General features: G+C 33.0%; 2 protein-coding genes across 3 annotated transcripts; both read left to right on the top strand.

The window, feature by feature from the left end:
• Window positions 1–3,613: 3,613 nt before the first annotated feature.
• LOC114714631 (probable beta-1,3-galactosyltransferase 2) lies at window positions 3,614–9,452 on the top strand. 2 transcript variants are annotated; one of them, XM_028899378.1, is made up of 13 exons: window positions 3,614–3,684; window positions 3,786–3,934; window positions 4,397–4,490; window positions 5,037–5,098; window positions 5,189–5,196; window positions 5,280–5,399; window positions 5,543–5,603; window positions 6,754–6,826; window positions 6,919–7,039; window positions 7,735–7,822; window positions 7,904–8,029; window positions 8,276–8,385; window positions 8,836–9,452. In XM_028899378.1, the coding sequence occupies exons 2-13, from the start codon at window positions 3,816–3,818 to the stop codon at window positions 8,982–8,984; spliced, it is 1,131 nt and encodes a 376-aa protein (XP_028755211.1). In that variant the 5' UTR covers window positions 3,614–3,684; window positions 3,786–3,815; the 3' UTR covers window positions 8,985–9,452. The 2 variants fall into 2 exon arrangements, with proteins under 2 accessions (XP_028755211.1, XP_028755212.1); XM_028899379.1 differs by having other exon boundaries at window positions 3,672–3,689.
• A 10,804-nt stretch (window positions 9,453–20,256) lies between these two features.
• LOC114714634 (autophagy-related protein 8C) lies at window positions 20,257–23,151 on the top strand. The gene is made up of 6 exons (XM_028899385.1): window positions 20,257–20,388; window positions 20,521–20,583; window positions 21,042–21,097; window positions 21,196–21,248; window positions 22,619–22,737; window positions 22,840–23,151. The coding sequence occupies exons 2-6, from the start codon at window positions 20,547–20,549 to the stop codon at window positions 22,932–22,934; spliced, it is 360 nt and encodes a 119-aa protein (XP_028755218.1). The 5' UTR covers window positions 20,257–20,388; window positions 20,521–20,546; the 3' UTR covers window positions 22,935–23,151.
• Window positions 23,152–26,804: the final 3,653 nt, after the last annotated feature.

The following is a 26,804-nucleotide window of genomic DNA, read 5'->3' on the forward strand; positions in this document are numbered from 1 at the left end:
ATGACTAGTAATTTGTTTGTTTTAAGTTGATGATACTGGGTTTAAGGATAGGATAGAAGTTTAGTATAGCAACAGAAGAGAAGGATCCAAAACAGAGAAATTCAGGGGAATTTCGTGGTTAGAGAAAAAAACAGCGATTAAAACTAACTGAATCAATTGTGGTTTTTTCGTGTTTTTGTTTCAAGATTGTTTTGTTTTTAAGAGTTTGGGAACCTCGATAAATGGTGCTTTTATGTATTGTTTTAGTTATTTATTTCAGGCGCCATAAAATTATTTTTAAAAAGCTAATTCAAATGTTCTTAATTATATCGTGTAAATCAAGTGGTTTGTTTGAAATGCTGGCAAAAACACAAAAGCAGTTTGTTTGAAACAATGATAATATGCTAATTAGTTTTGTTAAAAATCATACTCTTCTCATTTTTAATATAAGATCTAATTATAGTTAATTTTAAATATAAAATTTATTTTTTATATCTATTAATTTTTTTTAAATTATTCTTATTAATATTCTTTTAAGGCTTCAATCATAATCAAGTATAAGAGGGAATGAGGATATAATGAAAATGATTAAAGTATTTTAAAAATAATATATTATATTTTTTTTTGGAGAGATAACATATTATATTTATTATAGTTAACTAATTTATCTAATTTTTTAAATTTAATTAAATTAATTAAATAAATTTTATATTAAAGATTGGAGAAGTAAAAGCATATTCCTTTAAATTATTGATGAAAATATTAATTATAATCATTTGTTTGACGAGAGTTAGCCGCGTCTATGGACACGAAAGTACAAAAACTCTGTTTAAATTAATCATGCAAGACGCCTGAGGGATAATACGTCCCAGCAAGCAGCGTTAAATTCTCAAAGTATTTTTTTCCAGGTGAATTCAATATTTCAAAATATTTTGTGATGATATATTCTAAAATATTTTGTTTGATTTGGTACTGGAAATATCAAAAAACTATTGTTGTGTGCTAAACACATTTAAAAAAATATTTTAGTGTGATTGATGCACTAAAAAATATTTTAAGATGCTAAACGTACTTAAAAAAAATTTCAAGGTACTGAATACATCATAAAATATTTTAAGGTATTGAATGCATCCAAAAAAATATTTCGAGATGTTGAATACACTTTAACTCGATTAAATATAAAAAAAATATACTAAAAGATCTATATGAATTAATATTTATATAAAATATCATAAAAATCTTAATTGACGTATTAAAGGAGAAAACATAAACGATTGGCCATTATATGCTCATAAAACCTATTATCCACCCTTTTCTTTTTTAATCAACCTTCAATATTAAGAGGGTGGCACAAAGCAAGAGCTATCCTTCGTGTTCTTTCATGGGTTCATAATTTAAAAGAAGCAAAATTGTCGATGAGCTTCCCAAATCCTTAATTAAAATAATGTTTTTGCGCATCAATTGCCTTGTCTCATAAAGATAAATAAAAATAATTATGATGATGTAAGGATGCTAGTTATGATTAGAAAAAGACAAGTACTGCGAAGAACCATTCTTTCTTCACATTGTACTATTGCGGTTTCGGATGTATTAACAACTACTGAAATTAAAGATCTGGTTTGTATTGTACAATATAACCTAGATTTTATAATTAGGATAGGTGATAGTATCTTAATTCCAAAATATTTGGTGGTTGATAATAATTTTACATTGAATGGGTTAACTCATTTAAAGAATATCATTTTGTCTTAATGTGAAACTAGGTACTAAAATTAATTTTTTTAAATTTTTTTGGAAAAAAAGAAGAAGTAAAACTGTTTTTTTTCCCAACGAAAAAAAGTGTGACAGATAATCAAATATACTACCTCTTGTCTTTAATATAAAATCTTGTTTGACTTTTATTTTGATCCTAAATATAAAATTATAATCCACTTTGTCTCTTATATTTATGCAATTTTTTCTAAGATAGTCCTTTTAATAATTGTTGTTTTAGTTAACACACTTGATTAGTAAGGATATTTTAGGAAAGACAGAACTTATTTATTACAAATAACTAACTTAACTTATTTTTTTAATTTTCTCAAATTAGTCAACTAGCTCTTATAATTAAAACTGGAGATAGTATTTAACAATCATATTGGTAGAATGACATTTGAGTGCTAAAAGATCATTTTCATGACATCTAGGCCTCTGCCAAGATTTTCAAAAAAAATAAGCTGTAGATAACTGGATACAAATTTAAATAATTACAAATTAAGCCGTGACATTTAAATTTAACTAAAGTTCATGTTTGCAATTATATAAAATTCTAAATTGATAATTACAACCTCTTTTTTAATTATTGAAAACTTAATTGTGATTAAATCAATTTTTTAAAGTCCAATTATTAATTTTTCCTCTGAATAACCATAAATCATAGATGATATATAATGTTTTAAAGTAATTAATTTCCGATTCATTCTTTTTAAAATAATATATCTGTTTTTTTTATAAATAATATATTCCTCTAATCCTTAATGTAAAATTTATTTAACTAATTTGTTTAAATTAAAAAAGTTAGGTAAGTTCAACTATAATAAATATCACATGTTTTTTTCTAAAATATCTCAATAATCTTTCTTAATATCCTCCCTCGTTCTTCTATTTAAATATGGTTGACGGAATATTAATAGGATGATTTGAAAAAAAAATAATAAGACCTTACATTTAGTATGAAGACCAACCCCATAATTAGGTCACACAAAGTATTTGTTTTGAGGTCAACGTAATTATTTTTTATGTAGGATTTTAAAATGTTTATGTTAAGTGTGATTCCGCGTGAAGCGCATTTTAAAATGAACTAACTCTTGGAAATTATTTTCTATGAAACGAGAATTACATTAGTTGGTTGAGTTTGCAGAAACTGAAGCACAGTTTGGGGATCAAAAGGATAAAAGAAGCAGAAAAAGAGAACGAAAATTTAACTTAAAACTCCTTCATGCTTTTGATCCAGCAAATAACCAAATATCGCTTGTTTAGCTTCTTGTTGGCGAAGCATGATCCATTTCCATCCCACCTTCTTCAAGCTTTGTACATTTTATACGTAGCAAAACGCTTCAATTTGGGTGAGTCTGACCTGAAACCAAACCATTTCACATGAAAAGACTTGTGTGGGATCCATATGAACTGGATTCAATTCTAGCCATCCAGGTTCATTTTACTGCCTAAGCGTAACTCTGATCAATGATAGTTATTTAAGCACCAACCGACACTTAAGATGCAAGTTATAAGCAAAATCACGCTCAGCCAACAGTAACCATGGTAGGATAATTCCTAATCTTTTTTGCTTTTTGGACATTAATTAAAAACAATATTTGAACTTCACCAGCTGAGCCGACAAAAAAGATGGAGACTTGATTAATGATATTAAGATGAACAAATAATGTAGTAGTATTAACATATTTTAATGTGGGAAACATAACGGGCAGATCAAGAACCCAAAAAATGTGATCGGCCTGGAGTCCACTCTTCAATAACTGTTACCGTTATTTGTAATTAATATTTTCCTCCGCATTTCCTTTAAGAGTGAATAGCGGTTTGATTAAAGGACGGTTCCGTAATATTGGACTATTAAGAGGAGAGGACACAATTTTGGTGGGTCATCGCGCTTTGGAATTTCCTCTCTTGTTCGAAGCAGAGAACAAGTGTGTCTAGGGAAAAAGAGCTGTAAAGTTGACTCCTTTTATCATCATTTACCTCCATTCCATCTGTTTGTCTTATTGTGCCTTCTCTGAATTCATTGTTTCTTTTATTTCTGGGTTTTATAGTGAGGTAAACAAAGACGAAGAGAAGGGGAAATGTCCGTGAAGAGCCGGGGGGGAACCGTAGAACTGGGCATGAGGAATGTCATACCTAGGAAATGGGCTCTTTTACTTTGTCTGGGAAGCTTCTGTGCCGGAATGTTCTTCACTAATTGGTACTTGTGACTTCTGGGTTTCCATATTTGAGCTTCAATCTCGATAATTAGTATATTATGATTATGATTGCATCTTTATATACTGCGACTGGGGCGTAGAAGAAAATACCGACAGTTCGGTAAATTCCCATGAGAGCAAGGGAGATTGTGTTTATTCAACTTGACAACTGGCTTGGCTGATGTTTTAGACAATTCGCTGACTGGTGTGCTTTAGACAAGTTAGCTCTGTACTGTTATTTTGCCTTTAAATGTGGACAATGCGTTTGTTTTGAGCTGAATTGTCATGAATTATTGCTTGCGCACTATACATAAGTCGTGCCTTTTGCAGTCTAAGAATTAGGGATACTGAGCTGCAGCTTAACTGCATTAGGGTCCCTTTGCAGTCTATGAATTAGCATATATATATATATATGTATATATCTATATATATGGTGCTGAGTGATAACTACAAATTTGCATCAGGATGTGGTCAATGCCTGAACATCAAGAAACTGCAAGGACATCTGATGAGGTTGAACAGATGAGATTAAACTCTGAGGGTTGTAATATGAATCTTGTAAGTGTATCAGTCACGCTTATACACAAATCATATTTCCACTGCATCTCTGTCACACTCTCTTGCCCCACCCCTGGTATACAGTTCCCACAAAAGTCCTATCAGAAATTGTGAGAATCCCACAGTTCCCTTCTCATGAGACTATTGCCAAGGAAATGAAAACTGGTGTCTTGAATCACTTTTACATTTTTCACCTTTTCTTTCTGGTTAGTTTATTGGATGCTGACATTGCACAATCATTTATGGCATGTGGCGGATGTCTCAGAAAAAAGGAAACAAAAGTGTATCTATGGTGCTTATTTTTGAATCAGCTGGTAGCATTTTGTCTATCTTGTCTATTTTTGGGAGGGATTGGGAAGAGAGATGTTTCTCCGTATGTTATAAGCTCTCAACAATGATTACCCAGAATGTTGCAATTTTCACTCATAGTGACTTTTGGAACTCAATACGTCTTTCCGACTGAGGATTTTACTTTTTATTTTCTTCTTCTGCTTCTGACAAAGATGTGATTTGAGAGATTACTAATATTTTGGCTATTATCTGTAGGTTGTAAAGCCTCACGCCAATCACAGTCAAGTTGATGTTTCAAATACAGAACGTGTTATCAAGTAAGCTTGGCTGATGCTTGTTTGTATTGAGTTTTACTTAAGCCTCTCAAATAACTTTAATGCTGAACTACTCAAATACATGAAATGCAGGAACCCGGGTAAGACAATATCTGCTTTGGAGTTGGAACTGAAACTACTAGGATAGCTCCTAAATTTATGTTGAATGGTTGTCCTGCATCAGGAAACTCAAACACTATTGATTCAACTCCAAGAAGAAGATATTTGATGGTTATAGGGATCAATACAGCTTTTAGTAGCAGGAAGCGGAGAGATTCTGTTCGTGAAACGTGGATGCCACAAGGTGATTGAATGATTTTGAGATTTTAGATTGAATGATTTTGAGATTTTATGTTTTTCCTTATTCAAATTACTTTTAATGATTATTTTACGCTTATTCCTTATGTCAAATGTATCTGATCTGGGTTTCTAATTGAATCTCACCAGCTGATAGAAGAAAGAAGATGGAGGAGAAGGGCATAATTATACGTTTTGTCATAGGTCACAGGTCAGATTCAAAATGTCTCTTGATACCTGTTGTAATTTTGTGGCATGCTTACCTTCTTTCTACCAAGTTCAAATATGATGGTACGTTTGAATCTTTTTTTTTTTTTTTTGTGGGGTCTCTTTTGGTACTTACCATCCATGTTTGTTATTTTTCTCATTTTGATGTAAGTGGAGTTTCTTTCAATTGTAACACAATTGCGTCTTATTGTGGAGATTGGTGTGTCACACTCGTAGTATTTTATAACATTTCTTTTGGTCGAAGTATTTTACAACATTTGCAAACTTCTGAAAGTTTCAAATTTGCTTTTCATACTGTGGATGCACTTTGTGCACTATCATTTTAACAGATGCCAGAGAACTTGTTTTTCTAATGATGAAGCTGAAGTGTGGATGTTATACTTGTGCTACCTCTGGTCCTAAATATAAGATAAGATCTAGTTTGTAGTGCAATTTACACTGCAAACTATATTTTATATTTAGGATCGGAGGTAGGATTAAAAAGAAATGTAAACCTTTTAATACTATCCTATGATGCTGACTGTCAGGACGTTATTTACGATGCCAAGTTATGGATGTGAGCTAAATGAACCAAGTCATGGATTGAGCACTATAACATAAATGAATTTTTACACCTGCACGAATTCTTTTAAAATTTGGGTTATTTTGGCTGCTGATTCATTGACAGGATAGTTTTCAATGTGCTGATGTCTACCAGCACAAAATTAAGTATGCCTGAGTTTCTGTATCTATAAGTGATATTTAATAATCAAGTTTACTTCTCTACCAATTTAGGAAATCTATTCTGCTTTATGCTTCACAGAATTTCATTGTTGCCTTAAACTCTCAGATTATTGGCCTGCATCATTGTTCATTGGCATAAGTCTGTTTGCATCATATATTGCACATTCTTCATCAAGCAAAACAATGAGAACTTTTAGGCTTTGACCAACATCAAGTTACAGAAAACAATAAGGCGGCTCCACTCTGAATCTTTGTCTAGGGCTACGGGCCGTAAATTTTTTCCTTGAGAAAATAGGTTGGAGATGTATAGTTAATTTCTAGTTTGTTTGGTTTGTTTCATACTTCCTTGGGGTGTGCTTCCGTTGTCCAATTCAGGAACTAAATTTAGCTGTTACCCTTTCTGTCATTAGTTCCACATCTGGTGGCATTCTTGATAAAGCTATTGAAGCCGAGGAGAAGCTCCATGGCGACTTCTTGAGGCTGGTAATCGATCTTTCTAGTCCCTTGAGTGAATGTGGTCCTATATTATAATGAGATTTTTGTTGATGAAACAAAATACATCCATGCTTTATCAGGACCATGTCGAGGGCTATCTGGAATTGTCAGGAAAGACAAAGACTTACTTTTCAACTGCTGTTGCCTTGTGGGATGCGGAGTTTTATGTCAAAGTTGATGATGATGTCCACGTGAACTTAGGTAAACTGTTGAGTTATGTAAAAACTTGAAGTGATGGTTCTCCTTGCTTAAGCGTGCATGGGGAAAAGACTTTAACTACCTTTGGGGGAAAAAAATCTAAATTAATTAATTACTTAAAATATATAAAAATGATGAGTAATTTGTAACCCAAAAAAAAGGGGTACCAGAGGGCATAGTTCTTTATATTTTAAAAAAAATACTAAATAATATTAACAAGGGATACTGGTTATGCAAAAACTACAATTCCATCTGCACTTTAAAAAGTTTGTACACTGCCATTGGTTAAGCTAAGAGAATTCTAAGCTCTATTCAAATTAGGAGTTTATCCTTTATAAAGTGCAGTATGACTGCTTGGTGAAGTTTTGTTTGTGAGAACCAGTGCGTCCTCATGATGTTTGTGTTACATTATCTTCACCATTGCATTTTGGAAAAATTGCTTAGTCTGATAAGGCTTAATGAGGACTAAAAGGAGAATGAATGGTTTTGAGTAATGAAATCTTGTAATAATTCAGGGATATTCCCATGTTGAAATTCGATAATAGGTTTCACAAGTTCTCCAGGGTTAGCTAGTATGGAATTAGGCAAATGGGCTATGTCATAAGCATGGAAAATTTAGGCAAAGAAACCATCATTAATGGTCAATATTATCTTTTGTTCCCTTTCTGATTGTGGTTATTGGCTATTTGTCATCACAGCAACCCTTGGATTGACTCTGGCTAGGCACCGCATGAAACCTTGGGTGTATATTGGGTGTATGAAATCTGGTCCTGTCCTTGCTCAGAAGTAAGAAAAGCTGTATTGTATGTGTATTCAATTGTTTAAAGATCGTTTCCTAGTTCTGAGGGGTACTCTTTTGTGGAACAGGGGAGTGAGGTACTATGAACCAGAATACTGGAAGTTCGGTGAGGTTGGAAACAAGTACTTTCGTCACGCTACAGGACAGTTATATGCCATTTCCAATGATTTGGCCACTTATATATCAAAAAATCGGTAAGTATTACAGCTGTGCCAACTTATGAACACAAAATAGCATTTTGATATATCATTCCCCCATGCAGAATTTGTTAGTGAGATCAAGACTCTCATTATATAAATAGTGGAATCTAGGACAGGCTAACATGTTTGAGGATATTTTGTTTCCCTGTTGAGATGCATGTATAATTGAGTGGTTAGACTAAGTTAGCATTTCCTAGCTCTTTGACAAATTCATGACAATTTGAAATTTTTTAATATCAGGGATGTGCTGCATAAATTTGCCAATGAAGACGTTTCATTGGGATCTTGGTTTATCGGTTTAGATGTGGATCATATTGATGATAGGAGACTGTGCTGTGGCACCCCCCCTGGTACGTTGGTCTCAGTTCTATTATGGCCTCTTCTTGTTCTTTTTCTTTTTTCCGGGACATTATTGATGATCCAATACTTATACAGAAGCAGTGTATCAAACGGCTAATGAATAAACTTTTTGCATCTGAGCTTCCTTTTATTGTCTGTGAAGTCATGGTAGGACTCTCTGGAACGAAGTTATTATTGATGCATTGATAATCTGACTAGTTTGAAAATAAAACCTAGGTAGGTGGAATTCATCATTGGTGCCATGGGCTAGTTAAAACTAGTGTCCTTCAGTGACTCGAGCATGTTAGGTATGTTGAAAAAGTTAGCCAGAATATTCAGAGAATAATACCTGCAATCACCATTTCATCCTCAGAAAAACGATATATAGACCTTTATGAATTAAAAAACTCATGATGTTGTTGGATGCCTTAAAGAGTTGGATGTGTGATTTGCTGCTGCAGATTGCGAGTGGAAGGCTCAGGCAGGAAACATATGTGTTGCATCATTTGATTGGAGATGCAGCGGAATCTGCAGGTCTGTTGAGAGGATGATGGAAGTTCACCGGCGTTGCGGGGAAGACGAAAATGCTTTATGGAGTTCAACCTTCTGACAGAAAAACTCAAAAAATCTAGACCTGCCTTCTAAACTCAAGAAGAAGTGTTGCTATAAACATGAAAGAAAGCATAACATGAGTCTTTAAAGCAGTTGGTACAGACAGAGATTGAAATAGGCCTGCTGCTTGGGATCTGATCTACATTTTGAGAAAGAAGATGACCCTTTTGAACGGTGCGGCCAAAGAGAATGAAGAAAAAGAAGAAAGAGTTTAGTCACAACCCCATTCTTTTGAAGTGGCTAGAGAGGGCTTTATATTCCGTAGTTCTCGGCCATGGCTAAAGTGCTTCCTAATAATTAGTTTTGATTATGTTCATTGTCTTTCTCTTTCCTTTGCTTCAAACTTAATATAACTTGAATTTGTTTCATATGTTGTCTGTTTGTTCACTCATTATCACTATCTCTTTCTACGTCAAAGGCTGTACCATATAGAAAAGAACAGATTGGCTCTGTTCACTTTGTGCAACGGAGAAGCTCTGCGAAAAAAGAAAGAGAAGTTAACTTTTGAGAGAAATTGATGCCATGGATTTGTGATGATTATGTACAATGGTGGAGTGGGGGATGATATAATATAAAGCACGCCCTAGGTGACTCCATGATTGAACGGCAGTTCCACAACCAAATTACGTGTGTACCCCACCGCCCTCCGGGCTGCAAGTATAAAGCAGAAAATCAGGGGTCTAATTTCTGTGGACGCCTGTGTCCACATCTAATATTTAGGTTACTTTTTAGTCTTGAATGTTTTCCCAAGCAATTTAGCCTTTTTGAAGTTCTGCAGTAAGGGTAATGTAATCTCATATTTAATAGGTCATTACTCCTTCCGTTCCTTATTATAAGAGACATTTAATGTTTGTGGCATGTTTTCATATATAAGAGACACTTAAAAGTTATCTCTATTTTTTTATATTGATTTCTTATTTTACTCTTATTTATTTTGTCTCCAACTCATACTCTCTCTCCCTTCCACTTCTCTTTCTTTTAATAATTTAATTGTTCTTTCTCATACTTTCTCTTCTTATTAATGGGGGTATTGTTGGAAAAAATATTATACTTTTTACACATTAATTGTCCTCAACTAATTTTAACTGTTTTTTTAATCAACGTAATTTGGTTATTTGTCTCTTATAATAAGGAACGGAGGGAGTACATATTTGAATGAATGATGTGATATTTTTAACTTGTGATGATATTAGTAAGCTTTCTCGATTAGAATTATCTCCATGAAGCAAATTGCATTTTTCAATTAAAGTCTGTTATCTTTTTTTATGTAGTAAAATAGATCGTTATAGGGATCCAGAACTCTGAATTTCAGGATCATGTTTGAATTGAGATTTGACTCGGTCACCTATATGTGAAACGCAGGCAGCAAGCACATTTAAAATTAGTGGTCTTTGGTCAACTCGAAAAACAAGCACAGTATGTTCTTTAACAGAGGAACAAGCTGCTCCGAGAGGAGAAACCACGTTTTTAAAATGGGAGAATAACTAGGAAATAAACATTTTTCTTCAAAATTTAAAATTACCCCGTGAAAGATGTCCAAAAAAAATTGATGAAAATGTAAACCTCCTCTATTTTGGAAAACTTCCATCACCAAAGCAATACACAGTAGCTTGGAGGTCGTCACTTGTTTCTTCATTATTTATGGATTTGTCCAAATTGAGCGGTCCCATCTTATTCTCACTGAAAGCTCAATTAGTTAAGCAAGGAGTCATTGCTGAAATCAATGCATTAATACCAAACACATTGTTTCTGTAGAAGGTGCTTTCATCATGAAAGCAAGAGAAAGATCGGATCTGGTCACCAAGTTTGATATGACATATATAATACTTTGTCAAAAAAGAGATGCGCCTTTGAGAAGAAGCAAACTCAATCCTAAAGAAAGATATATCATCCCACTTCCGCCTTCCCCTATTACCTACCTTACCATGGTTAGTAGGAAACTTCTCTACCACCTTAATTTTATATCTTTACCATAATACAATAAAAAAAGAGAGGGGAGAGAGAGAGAGAGATCATATTCAATCTTATTTTATTATGTCATTATCTTAATCCCACTTCAAACCTATTCACACTTAAGAGCAGAATGGCACAGGCATTAGATAATTTTCTTAGAGAAACAGTTTCATACCTGCAAGATCATTACATATCACTGCAGTACTGTATTTCTTGGAGCAAATATACCTTTTGATGCTTCATTGCTTGTCGACAAAGAGAATGAATAAGATCTTTGATGAGGTTTCTGCAGAAAAAGGAAGTCAAGTATTACCTTTTTGTTCAGATACTGTTTCTGACGGTTATTTTATGCCATGGATGTTATTGTTACCCCTTCATGTAGCTTCATATTGAACTAAAGAGAATGACTTCGTGATATTCCAGAAACTGCTTGCTTGCGATATTGGCACGGCTCAATCAAATAACAGAGCTTTAGAATCACAAAGCACAGCCTTCTGATTGAACCGTACCAATATCTCAGGCACAACTTTATGCAGATTCATCACAAGCTTCTGCAATTTCTGCAGAACCAACCATATAAGTTAAAAACAGCTTACAAACAAAAACTTCAAATACATGCAACAGTAAAGCTTACCCCCAGAACACATAGAAAATAACAAGAACCAGAGAGGACTAAAAGCTTCTCTGAGAAAAGTAATAATAATGTCACCGCGTGATTCTTGAGAATTAATGAATCAAAGAGAGAGAAAGAGAGAGGGAGGGAGGGAGAAGGGGGAGTAACAGAAAGAGGAAGAGCTTTAAATATGGTGGCATTTAATTCGTCAGCGACCCAACAACAAACAGGAGGTGGACACATTAAATTTTAAAGCATGGAAGCGATTGGGGGAAAAAGAAAAGCATGTGTTTGAATTTCAAGCAGAGAGAAGAAAGCATTGTGGCAACCACATTTGAAATTCAAAAAAAGGAATTGGGTTGGTGCATTTAAGAGCTTTCTGTTGAAGGAGTGTAGTTCATGGATTTGGAAGGGAAAATTAAATTCAGAGTGGTGAAAAAGCGTTAAGGTTGGAGAGGAAGCTGAGCTTGGATTGAGCAGTAGTACCAAACAGGCCACCACTTTCTTCCTCATTCAAAGGCTGATATTTCTGTAAGTGGAGTTAGTTATATAAAAAATAGCATCTTTCGGCACGTATAGGTCCATAAAAGAAAGAACCTAGGAAATTATGAATTTGATTTCAATCCTAGTCTACCAGTTCTTGAGCCTGGAATCGCGAGAAAGGGATTGTGCAAGTGTTGTTAATTAACGTGGCTGGTTGGAGTTTGTTAGGGGAACAAAAAGAAAAAGAACTCTTTTAAGTTTTAACTAACTACTGACAAATTTTTGTGCATTTGCACGTAAAGATTTTGCCTGCAATGAGCATTACCTAGTCTAATCATTTTTTGTAAAATAATTTCCACGTTATTATCAAAATTAAGGGGAGATTTAAAATTTTTTTAACTATGTCCAAAAATTAAATAAGTTTTCAATTTTATCTTTATTTAAATGATGTGACTTTGGAAAAATGAAATAATATTAAATGATGAATATATAGGAAAAGATGTAATAAATATATCATATAATACCTTGTAAAAAGTACAAAAAATTATATTCCAAAAAAATGTAGGATTAAAATGTATTTTTACTTCAAAATATTTTCAAAAGAGTTATTAGCATCATGTAAAAATTTTAAAATAATATGGTACATAATACTCCTTCGGTTTTTAATATAGGACCTAATTGTTAAGTTGATTTTGGTCCTAAATATAAGGTCTATTTCTCATATTTATTACTTTTTCCTAAATTACCCTTATGGATACTTTCTCAACCATAACCAAGTAGAAGAGGGAGGAAGAATATTAAAAAAGATGATTATAGTGTTTTAGAAGGAAAAAAAAGTCATATTTCTTATAATTGACTAACTTACCTAATTTCTTTAATCTATCAAATTAGTTAAATAAGTCTTATATTAAGAATTGGAGGAGTATATTAAAATTGGTGAAATGTTACAATTTTTAACCATCGACCTTAAGTTAAGGGCGTGTGGAAAAACCCATCCTAATAGTTAATACTAACTACTACTTCCGGTTCTAATTATAAGAGCTAGTTAACTAATTTGAGGAGATTGAGAAAATAAGTTAGGTTAGTTATTTGTAATAAACAGGTGATATTTTTCCTAAAATATCCTTGGTAATCAAGTTTATTGACTAAAACTACTATTATTAGAAGGACTACCTTGTAAAAAATACATAAATATAAGAGATAAAGTAGATCAGAATTTTATAACTAGGAACAAAATAAAAATCAAACTAGATCTTATATTAAGGACCAGATATAGTATTAAAATTCTAAACGGTAAATCCACTTTTTTGGATTACAGGTTTCTCTTTTTAGATATTGCAATATTTAAGTGAAGGAGGCTCTAAAGATCAACATAAATGTGAAGATACCATTGATGTTATATGAGGATGAGATACTCCGAAAAAAAGAAAAGGAAAGTGTTGTTCAATCAACAAGTGGTCATGCTTGCAGCGGGCCGGGTGAGAGGTTGTCCATTACTTTACATCAAAACAAACGGTATCACACAGTGGTATGAGGCGTAACGGATGGTATCAGCACAATATCAAGTTTTTATGAAATCTAATCCTCTCTCAGTGATTCTATTGCAGTAACATGTAACTGACCATTAAACTAGATTCTGAACACTCATTTAACTTTGATGTAGAGTTGGTAGAAAGGATCCTTAGCATCAAGAAAAGAATTGAGGAGAAGATAAACATTCCAGTTTGGAAGTAGGAATTTGTATTTGAAAGAAAAATTTTGTCTGACAATCTCTCCATAGCAATCCTGCATTCAACTGATAGAGAATGAGAAGATGAAAATAAATGTCAAGATACCAACAGTGATAAGTAAAGATGAGACAGTATCAACCTTAAAAGAACACATCAACAGAATAGAAGGAGGTGTACCAATCAATCGTGTTGTCTTAGGTGGAATAGGTAAGAAGTTCCCAAATGACAACAAGTTGAGAGACTTGTATAATGTTGACCTCAAAGCTATTTTTAATCCAATTATAATAACAAAAAAGTGAAAGAACCCATTCTCAACTAGTACTAACACGATTATGAATCTTGAAAGAAAACTAATTCCCATGCTTCTACCAGCTGGACCAATAGTTATTATGGAATTTTACTCGTTGGCACAATTGCAAGATATGGTGATTGAGTTGCAAGAGGTATTCAGTTTCAAAATGACATTAAGGATTGTCAATATAGAAATAATATACGACTTCACCACTAGTAAGAAAGGCTTCATCGAGCTCCCTACTATAAAGGAGCTCAACATAGTGTTTTTATAACTTGCAGTCTTGTTAGTTTTATTTTCATGGCACTATATTTTTCATTGATATTGTATTTATTTTTATACATTAATTTATTTTCACACTACTTGAGCAACCAAGAGAAAAACTGTCAATAAATGAGACCAAAAGATGCCATGGCTACAACCTACAGCGATCCTGAGCAGCAAATAGCAATAAATTTGAGCGTTAATAATTAGGCTAACAGTAACAGGTTGTCCTCTGTCTTCTTTGAATGACCGCAAATAAATTCACTTCATGAGAGCATCTTTTTTTCATTTTTCTTTTAACAGTTGAGATAGACAGCTAGTCTTCCAGTTGAAGGAAACAGATTGTGATTTGTGAAGCAGAATTAAACAGAGGGACAAAGGTGTTGCCTTTTTCCCTGATTTATACTGCTCCACAAGTACATCCTCTGTTTCCATATTTATATGTAATAAACTTTGGCTCACAGTAACCACTAACGCCCACATGTGTCCATCCACATTTGTTTGAGGGGATTCAATATCACACCCAAATTTCCCTGTCTCGGCATTTATTTTTGTTTTTCTTTTCCCCAACAATCTCTACTCTTTCGACTTATCACTCATAACTTGCTATTCTTTTAATTTGATCAACTGTTCCCAGCAAAAAAGAAAGTTCTTCTATCAATATTTGTTTTTGCAAAAATCAATCTTTTTAATCCGTGTGGTTTATCCGAATTTTCAAATGAATCCTAAATGTTCAAAATTATTTAGTAAGCTCATTCTATAACTGAGATATTTGTGAGTGTTTTTCTTTGGGACCAATGAGAAGTTTTTTAGCCACTTCTGATTATTTGCAAGAATATTCTTTATTTGCTCCCTATGTATATTAGGATGACGTGGCTGAAAATGCACACGTGGCAACGATTGGACATTACACAGAAACAATCCACAAGTGAAGAGAAAGGCCATGTATTGCACATAGCACATTAAGAGGGGTTCTATTGCCAAACAGAGGACCCAAAAAGAAGTTCAAAACAGAGGAAATTTGAACTTGGCAGCAAAATGTAGACAATACATAGCCAAAAATCCCGATGTGTCCCTGTCCTCGTGTGAAATAAATTCTGATAAACTAGAAAACAAGCTCAGCTGAGTTATTCCCTGTTCCCACATTCAGGGGCAAATATAGCTGTAACAATAACTCATAACCCCCACGCCATTATTACTGTCTTCTACAAGCCAGTCACTACATGAATCATCAGAAACCAACAATTCCAACTTCATTAAAGTTCCCGACCTGGGTCATTAATTCCAGTCCCAGATATCACATGATCGTCCTCAAGCTAAGAACACATATTATCATGACACAGTAGACATGATGAGCTTGACCGACATCTAAATTAACGGCCAACTGATTGCAGGAGGAAGTGGGTGTTCAGTGGTGGTCGTGCTTTTGCCAACATAGTAACATTGCAATGCACCTCTTAATAATGTAGATTCTGAACTTGTGTTCCTTGGCATGGTAATGCACCTCTTAAGAATGTAGATTCTGGATTTGTGTTCCTTGGCAGCCATGAAGAGCCTTTTCTTCAAGCTTCAAGCCTCCTCCTCCTCCTCAGAACGACACGCTGACGTGGAACTTGAAGGTGACGCAGAGGAGGAGTGATTCGTGATGTTGCGTTTGGGTCCCATAGTTTTTGAGAGTGACAGAGCGACAGGGGAAGATGGAGTGTGTGAGAAAAGGAAGCAGCCTGGTTGGTGGAGATTGAGGAAGGAACACAGACGAGGGGCAGAAATTGCCTTTTTTTTTTTTTTTGGGGGGGGGGGCCGGGTGGGATATAGTCAAAGCATATAAAGGCATTGAGGCATGAGCTATTGCTGTAAAGTGGATCAAATTGCTTTTGCGTTTGTTGGACGGGCCCATAACATCATCATTCATAAGTACATCATTCAATTATAATTATAAGAACCAGTTAACTAATCAGAAAAGATTAAAAAAAAGTTAAATTATTTATTTTGTAATAAATAAGTATTATTTTTTCTAAAATATCCTTGCTAATCAAATGTATTAGCTAGAACTTCCCTTGTTAGAAGGCTACCTTGGGAAAAAAATACATAATATGAGAGACAAAATGAATTGAGGTCTTATATTTAAAACCAAAATAAAAATCAAATAAGACCTTATATTAAAGACAGGAGGTAGTATTTCGTGCTTAGATTGGCATTAATATTTTCATTAATGAATTAATTTTCGCAGATATAATCATGTTTAGTAAATGTTCTTGAAGATGACATATTATTGACGAGGTAATGACATGTTGCTAACAAGATAATAATTTGAAGACAATCAGATTTTAATCAAAGGGGACCGCCCATTGCAACTGATTCCTGAATGAAAAAACTATAAGATCTTGACTCGAATTGACTATAATTTCATGAACTAAAAACTTTTTTTTCCTGCAACCAAAAAAAAAAATGTTTTTCCTATATATTTTGGTATGAATAAGGAGTAATCTTCTCCGCATGCGGAGACTAATCTCATTTTGAACATTGAGAAAAAAAAAAACCTCTGGTCCTTAATATGAGATCTTGTTTGATTTTTATTTTGATCCTAAATATAAAATTCCAATCCACTTTGTCTCTCAAATTTATCTATTTTTTTTTCCAAGAAAGTTCTTCTAACAATGATAGCTTTAGCTAATACTACCTCCAGTCCTTAATATAAGACACTGTTTGACTTTTATTTTGATCCTAAATATAAGACCCCAATCCACTTTGTCTCTTATATTTATGTATTTTTTTCCAAACTAATCTTTCTAATAATTATAGTTTTAGCTAATATAGTTGATTAGTAAGGATATTTTAGAAAGACAACACATATTTATTACAAATAACTAACTTAACTTTTTTCTTAATCTGTTCAAATTAGTCAACTGAGTCTTATAATTAGGACTAGAGGTAGTACATTTGATTAGCAAGGACATTTTAAGAAAGATAACACCTATTTATTACAAATAACTAACTTAACTTTTTTCTTTAATCTCTTCAAATTAGTTAACTAGCTCTTATAATTATGACCGGAGATAATAGTAAAATCTTCGTGACCAAATTTACACCGATTGCATCTTTTAGTTGATGGGAAAAAGGAAGACCTTTTGTTGTGTTAGAATTAAGTAATAATTGTAGCAATATGGTATTTTAAATTTGATATTCCAAAATTTTTCCAATCCATTTGGGTTGGAAGTTGGATTTCCGCTTTTGGTGGGCCAAAATATTTAATAAGATCATGTACCTGATTAAATATAATATAAATTAAATAAATAATTTAATTTACATTATCCGAATGACATAAAAAACAGATATATATGATTTAATTCAAGCATGCTAAATTATAATAATATATGTAGATGAAATCAGCATTTTATTCCTTCATCCAATATGGCAGATATATTATAGGGATTTAATCACCTTTAACTTCAAATCATATATGCATAATGAGGCAGTGGAGAGATTATACCAGGGAGAATGACCAAAAGAAAACCAAAAATTATTAAATTTTAAATCAAATTTGATAATAATACTTTATTTGGTGTTTAACAATACTGAATTTACAAATAACAAGAAATTTTGGTTGACATTTCTTATTGGGAAAACCATACTGGAGGTACTTATACTTTTTTTCAATTTTCAATTTGGTACCTATGTGTTTTTTGTTCTTAACTAAATCTTTAATTTTACTCTATTAATATCATTAATCCTTATGTAGAGACTAAAAATATCAATAGAATAAAGTTATAAGAGCTAATGTTGCTAAAAAGATAAAATTAAATGTTTATTTAAAGAGAAAAAACACATAGGTACCAAATTAAAAATTGAGAGAAAATATAGGTACCTTCAATATGGTTTTTCCTCTCTTATTTGGTATTTACAAATTTTTTTTTTGTCATTTTCTCATCATAATAAGTAAACTAATAGATAGCGCGAAATATCGTGAAAAGATAAGGAAAAATGAAAATCGTAGCCCTTGTTCTCAAGTTGATTTCTTTCTGTTTTATATTTATCGAGAAGAAAATTAAATTAAAGCACAAAAGTAAAGAAAATTATATTTTTGAAGAAGAAAACCTACGTGGCAAAAAAGGGGGGGAAATCCTAGACATTTTTGAAGTGTGGCCTTGGAATCTAAAGTGAAATATGTTGCTCATAATTTATTATTGATACACCTTGTTGTAAATTTTTTTTTTTGCTAAAATATAGGTGTCTTCTTATTAGAAGTAATCTTATTTAAGATACTGTCAGATACTAAATATGGACACTTCTCTGAGCAAGAATTCGAATTTTGATTCGTTACGTTAAACTCAATCCTCATTGGTTGTTGAAAATATAGTTATTTTATATTAATGATGGATAAAGAAATCAGGCCCGACCAGAAGGGCTAATAATATGGACAGAACCAAATAGTGAAGCCCACTTGTTTCTTGCTTTATGAAGCCATGAAAAGACCAAAAACACAAATCACGGCCCAACTAGAGGGGCTAGATTTTTTTGATTTATTGTCCAAGAATTTTTCTTTGATCTTGTATCTTGTATAAATAATTCTGTTTAATAACTTTTCATATATCATCAAAATATATTATATTAAAATAGTATTGAATAATCTCAAAAATAAAAGAAATTAATTATAAGCATCTTTATTTTTGTTATGAACTTTTTTTTGCCAGCTATTTTTATTATGACCAACCCCATGTTTCCCACCTATTGTGAACATTCATACACTCATACAGCATGAAAAATAAATTTGTCAAGTGGAGGGAATCCTAAATACAAAAATTTAGCCCACTCATATATTAAACGGATTTACATTATTATTTTTAAAAAAATTAATACACATTTTTATAAATAATCTACTTAATTATTTTTTAAATATTTATAAATTAATTTTTTATGCACCAAAAAAGAATATGTATATATTAGTTATTTAGCTTTTATGTTTATGATAAGAAGGATCATACTACCTACGGTTCTAATTAAAAAAGCTAGTTGACTAATTTAAGAAGATTAAAGGAATAAGTTAAGCTAGTTGTTTGTAATAAATAGGCGTTGTCTTTTCTAAAATATCCTTGCTAATCAAGTGTGTTGGATAGAACTATCATTATTAGAAGGACTATCTTAGGAAAAAAATATATAAATATTAAAGACAAAATGGATTAGGATCTTATATTTAGGATCAAAATAAAAGTCAAACGAGATCTTATATTAAGGACTGGAGGTAGTATTACTATAAATGTCTATTTAGAGTCACCTTCAAAAACATTTATAAGCAAGTTTTACATAAGTCAAGATAAAATTTTGTTCATATACTTATCTCATACTACCTCCAGTCCTTAATATAAAAATCTGTTTGACTTTTATTTTGGTCCTAAATATAAGAGCTCAACCCATTTTATCTATCATATTTGTACATTTTTTCAAAGTAGCCTTTCTAATAATAAGAGTTCTAGTCAATATACTTGATTAGCAAGGATATTTTAGAAAAGACAACACCTATTTATGACAAATAACTAACTCAATTTATTTTCTTAATCTCCTCAAATTAGTCAACTGATTTTTATAATTAGGACCAGAGGTAGTATTTTATAATTTATGATTGAAAAGTGGTTCCAGATACTCATTAGATCGATTTTATCTTGAGAAACAAATTTTGTGTATTTAACATATTGTTTGTCACAAAATTAGAGAGAATGTAAAATGATACTCATACAACTTGTTTGAGAAAAATAGTAAAAGAAAATAAAAGAGAAATAAAGAAGAAAAGAAAGGCTAAAAGCGTTATCTTTTACTCCAACAACCAGGCACGCCAGCGAAGGTTTGTTTTCTTGCGAAAGAGGGAACCCAAATCCTTCAGAAAAGCATAAAATTATACTAAACAGTTTCCGTGTTCCCTTGAAACATCCAACAAAAGTGCCCCTCTTATAATCTAATCCTCTCTCACTATTTCCCATATACTCTCAGAAGTTCTATCCCTCTGATCCATTGTTTCACGATCTCTTCTTCCTTTTTTTCTCTGGTTTTTGAAAAATTCATCCTTTCGTGTCCGGTATGTTTATTGTTGCTGAAGTTTTCACGCGATGTTCTCTACTGTGCTTCTTCTTCTATACGATTCTTTTACGGTTTGATTTTTTCAAGTTTTGTTGGGATTGTGATGTACCATCGTGTTTGGAATTTGCAGAGATCAAACCCTTTGGGAATTTCATCATGGCGAAAAGTTCCTTCAAGCTTGATCATCCATTGGGTTAGTGCTGATTTTGCTCATTCTTTTTAATTTGGGTTGCGGAAGTTTAAAGCATTCATGTTGTTCCTGTAGAATTTACCTTTCTTTCCTTTTTTCCCCCAAAGAAAAGATTCTACTGATCGGAATTGTCGGAATCAATCCGTCCTAATTTCATATTTTAATTAAAGAAGTAATTTGGACTTAAATAATGTTACGGTCTTTGGAAGAAGAGGATATACTTTAAAAGTTGAACTGACTAGGTTGTGATTTCAATTGTGTTAAATTTCTCTGAATCCCATCACTACCCTTTTGTTTTGGGGATGAATATCAAGCAGGTGGTATTACGTTTGGTTGGAGTTATTTCTGTGATGACCTTGGGTCCAAGCTTAAAGGCTATATGTTTTGATGCAATATTTTACTTTTAAATATCTCTGTTTCGAGTATCAATGAATTAAACTTTCTCGTTTCTTTCATCTCAGAAAGAAGGCAGGCTGAAGCTTCTCGCATCAGAGAGAAGTATCCTGATAGAATACCTGTAAGATTATAGTCAGTATATATTATGTGCTCATTGGTTCCTTCCCCCCCCCCCCCCCGGGGCGAGGCACAATTGTTTGACCTGGGGATGCTGTGCAGGTGATTGTGGAGAAAGCTGAAAGAAGTGACATCCCTGACATTGATAAGAAGAAGTAAGAGCTTTTCTATTACTTGTACCATTCCGTTTCTCTAATTAGATTTTATATTTGAGAATATCTTCTTGCTTTCTTAGGACTACATTGTTTTACTTGTTGCTTTCCTCGGATATTTATATATTTCTGTTTTCTATTGTTTTATTGATTTGAATTGTGAAAATATCTGGAAGTTGATGCATCATTTAAGGGAGCACTCGCGAGGGGATCTCATGGGGATGTAGGTTCCTTGGTACTGGCTGATGTTGCTGGTTGTGGTGATATATGATGATAATGGACTCTGATTTTGTTTAAGAATTGTGTTGTTAGTGAAAAGTTTAGCATTAGTTTGAGATTGATGAGCAGGTTGATATCATGATGCCTGATGTCTGCGGATTTTGGCTAAAGTTGGATTTGGTTAGGACCCACTACTATAAATAGCTGATGGCAAGACTAAAACCAAAAATGGACAGCCAAGAATGATGGAAACTGGGTTTGATATTTCTATTATTAAATAACTAAATCATATTACAAGAGAAACAGCGGGATCAAGCTAAACTCCTGAGCCTTTTACTGTTTTACACCTAGATACACAAATTGCAATCAAAATAACAATTACAAATCAACAAGAAACAGAACAAAGGACTCACAACACAGTGATTCTGGACTTTCGACAGGTCAGAACTCACGGGTGATCTTATACCCAAAAAGTAGTCAGTTCCCCTACTAACACTGCCCAAGCCTCTAGGTACACATACCCTGACCTATCTATCACCATTTTAGCCTTGATGGTTATAAACCTCAGGATAAATCTCTAAACAACTGGTTTTAGTCCTCTCTATGCTACTTCCCTTCCTAGATTGTCGGCCATAAGTCTTAGGAAACGATTTCCAAATCTTTTGTCAATCACTGGCTCTATCGGAATGTCCTCAAGTTGAATCCACACCAGATGACAACATAAATGGAATGTTTTCTGCTTGTATGACTGAACTACTTTATCTTTTCATCAAATTTGTGTGTTCATCTTGCATAAAGTAAAGGGTTGGAATCAATGCAAAATCTGATTTCTGGTAATTTATTTTCTGAAGAGTGCATGTTGTATGCTGGTGAGGAATGGCTATTCTAATTTTTCTGATTCTGATACCTTTTGTAATTTTTGGACATCTAGCGATTGTATGTTCTCTCCCTGATTGAATAATGATTTAGGATGTAAATATTGATGATCTGACTCTATGAAAAATAAACTTACTACGTGCGTTGCCCCTTATTATTAGACTAATATGCGAAAAGTTAATTGAAGGTATTCAACGCCAGAGATGAATCCTACCAAATGGCTTAGGCTATTTTAAAGGGATATGTAAAATCTAACACATCTCTCTTGATGAATGTAGATACCTTGTACCAGCTGATTTGACAGTGGGTCAGTTTGTTTATGTGGTTCGTAAAAGGATTAAGCTCAGTGCAGAGAAGGCTATCTTTGTTTTCATCAGTAACACTCTACCTCCAACTGGTAAGTGGCCATGGCCGATTAATGCCTTCCTTTTCTTTTTTTTTTTGGGGCATTTATGGCCGTGTCTGTGAACTAAGTTTACTGCTTCTGATGGGGTTGCAGCTTCCTTAATGTCTGCTATTTATGAAGAAAATAAGGATGAGGATGGCTTCCTTTACATGACTTACAGTGGAGAAAACACCTTTGGATCTCAGTAGACACAAATCATATTTTGGTGTCTGGCCTCTGTAAATAACATCATGAAGTGTAAATTCTCTGCCGACGCCGTCGCCGTCGCCGATCAATGCATGACGTGTTTATTAGTTATGATTTAAGTAATTTTACTGCCCGAGACTTTGACCATGTCCGTTATCTTTTAACTTGAATTGAATCCAGTGAATTAATATAGTTTTATTTTATGATTTCGCAGATGAATTCTTTTTGCCTTTTTGAGTGTCGTCTGAAGGTTCTTTTATTTCAACAAAATACTTTCTTTACATTTATTTGTTATATTCATTCACAAAAAATTCCTTGAAAATAAGCAATAATTATGTAATTAACACGTGATTGTGCGTCATTAGCAACACTTGGCCCGTGCTTTCTTAAAGAAAATTTGTATTTTAGCTGAATGAAAGTAAGCCACTTATTAGATTGCTGTATTTATTCAAGAGCATTTCCGTATTCCAATAATATTCCTATTGCTGGTCAAAAAAAAAAAATATTCCTATTGATTAGAGGGAGATTTTACAATGCCTTCTCAAATTATAAGAAAACTATTAAAATTATAGGAATTAAAAAAAACGTCATTTAATATTTTGACTAGACATCTTACTCTTTCTTGTTGGCCAAGACTAGACAGACGCCTTGCGGGGAGGACATCCTCATGTTTATTTCTTTAATAAAACGATGAACTTTGTTTTTCTTTCACGAAAAGTAACATTGGGACACAACACCGGATGAAGTTAGTTGAATGACGGTCAAATGGGAGTTTGAATTGCCAAATTGTACATTGGAGACAAACAGATATTCTAGCAAATTCCTTCGTTCGTCCGCTCTTTATCATGTTTCTGAAGAGATCAAAGATTTTTCGATCAATCCTCTGCTGATATTTGCATAAAGACAGACAAATACACACACAAAAACACACAGACAACTATAATTATGTATAGATTTTTTTTCTTCTTCTATATGCATGTATAATTATCTCTTTCCAGTTGCCTTTAGATCCAGTATGCAGTTCTCGTTTTCGTGGTTCAATCAAGTGTAGTTGCAATTATGAAAAGGAGTTTATATTATAATGCTGTGTGGTCGTCAATAATGAAGTGTTATGCCACAAACCTTGTCCTTCTTATCCATAATGGTTTTTTCACCCGGAAGCAACGGTTTTTGCCCTTTCAATCATTCAAATCACCTTGTGACACACAGATTGAGGAATAAGAAAAAGGAAAAACGCAATCAAGTTATGTTTTTCCCCTTAAAGGTAAGTTGGATGGGGGAAAAAAATGAAATAATGGAAGGTTCAATATAGACTTATCTTCATGAGAATCTCATCTTTCTATTTATTATGTATTTTAATAATAGACACAATATCTTCAGTGATTCTTGAACAAGTTGGGTTTTGGCACAGAATTAGAAGCGCACATGATGGTGTTTCTAAAAGAATAGCATGATGATATAGAAATACTAATTACTTGGATGTACTTTTTCTCTTACACTGGTTTTTGATCCATTTGACACCGCCTTTAATCTTTTGTATTGGAGCAAAACCGCCCTTACCGTCTGAATTCTTGTTCTTCTTGTCTGTGTCTTTTTGGGATCCTGTGTCTTCTTCGTTCATTGCCCCTATGCCTCCAGCACCCCATTGATCTGCCCAACTTGGTGCTTCGCTCTCCATTTCTTTTGATGCTTCACATGTTTTGGGTTTTGACAGAAACAAATTGGGACCATCAGTTTCGCACAGATCTAACAATGGAAGATGAGATACTTGTAAATACTCAATACCTTTCTATGGGTTTAGGTGGAAACAGGATGAAGTTCTTTTATTATCAGTTTCATTCTTGAAGAGATCAGATCTCTCATTGAAGAATGATATTGTTATAGATATGCAAAACCCATCTCGTAAATCTTCAAAAAGATTTCAAATTTAAAGTTTAGGCAATGAAAGAAAGGACTTTAGCTTATACTGGTTTACTACATGGAGGGGTCTTTCAATGGACAGTGAAAAACTTGAAAATATTCAAAACCCATCTCAGTAAACTTCAGAAATATTTAAACTTGCGAATCAACTTGACAAAGAGTCTTCAAATTAACAAGTTTAGAGGTGACAGGTAGAACTTCAGATTATCAGAATGATACAGAGATAGATCTTTTCAACGGAAAATGGAAGTACTTATAATATTCAAATCCCATGTGGTAAAACCTGAAAAGATCACAAATTTACAAACATTGACCAAACCAAAAAGATTTGACAGAGGAACCAAAAAGAGTACCTTGGATTGAAGAAGAGTGGAGAAGAAGCTTGATGGAGCAATCAAGAGGAGAAAGAACAAAACAGAACAGAGGGCTGAATCAACTTGGAACCTAAATAGAGAGAGAGAGAGAGAGAGAGAGAGAGAGAGTTAGATGAGTTAGATGACCTGTTTCATTGCTTTTTTTTTTTGGCCACTATGTGTTGTGATATGCCAACTCACTTGATTTGGGCATTTCCTTGTGACTAAGCAAAGTCTGAGTATTGGAGGCATCAGGCATCTTGCATTATTAAAAAAGGTCTATTTCTCAACCTTATCTCATTAACATAGGCACAGATGCTTTGGCCAGCCTTCTGGGTTAACTGTCACACCACAATTTAGTGAAACTGGATTCCCTTCGGCCTTGGTATGCATCTGAACCACCTTTATAACTTATTCAGGTTAGATTCTCTAAGTTTCTTGTTTTTTCCAATGAAAAGCAATAAATATCAACTAGTGGTCGAAAAGTTCTAATCAACATGAACAATTCATAGTAGCTCTTGTTCATAAATAATACAATTCATTAATTAAACTTTTTGTGTAATGTTTACAAACCACCTATAGTTTCAGAGGAAAGTAATACTCATGTCATGCGCGATTTTCATTCAATGATGATATTTTCTCACATTCTAAACATAAAAATTAAAAATTAATTAAAAGATTACACCTTAATTCTAAATCTAAAGAGCATTGTCTAAAAAAAGGCCTAAAAGGGATGCATTAATATAAGTAAGTAAAATGCACTAATAATCAAGTATTAGCTTTTTTTTAAATTAGAAGGACAAATATCAATGATTTAATATTATAAACAGGATTAAATCCACAACCTTCCACTTAAAAGGAGCTTTTATATTATTAGGTTGCAAATCTACTATAAATTTGTTAAACAATAAGTATCATATATTCATCTCATTTTAGAATTACTTTTTTTAAAATAAATAAAATGAATATGTGAAATTCACACTAAATTAGTGACTTGACAAGACCTAAAGATTATGCAGAGATTTTTAAATGAATTATTTCCAATAATGTCGGCATTATGTCGGTCCATTTCTAATAATGGAGGGTCGCTTGGTAATAAAGTGAATAAGTGTGCTAAACACTTGCTATTGACCATGTCCTGCATTGTTCTCAATTATACTTTATTTATCACTCATCATTTGAAACTACAGCTATATAGCAAAACATGAATCCGCCAAAACGTGTTTTATTTATTTATTTAGTTCAATTTTCTATGCTAGAACAGATATTTATTTTCTTTGAAATGGTCATAGATATGTTGACAATATTATGTAAAATACAAAACTTTAAGAAACGTGGAGTATAAGATGCTTGTTGGTGAATAATGAAGAGTGCTTTAATGGATTGGGGAATTGAAGATGGGGTCCAAGATTGCATTGCAAAGCAAAAGAGAAGGCAGGAAAAAGGGATAAAGATTAGAGGGAGAATGACTTTAATGCTAAGGAAGAAGGGAAGGTTACGTTTATGTATGGAGAGACAGACACAAAAGTTCAAGGTCAAATGGCAGATTCATTCAAATGTTGTACCACAAGGTTACATTCACAGTAAAGCTCACACTTT

This window comes from Neltuma alba, unplaced genomic scaffold (assembly GCF_004799145.2).
Source record: "Neltuma alba isolate B1F8T4 unplaced genomic scaffold, ASM479914v2 tig00011524_pilon, whole genome shotgun sequence".
Classification (NCBI taxonomy): domain Eukaryota; kingdom Viridiplantae; phylum Streptophyta; class Magnoliopsida; order Fabales; family Fabaceae; genus Neltuma; species Neltuma alba.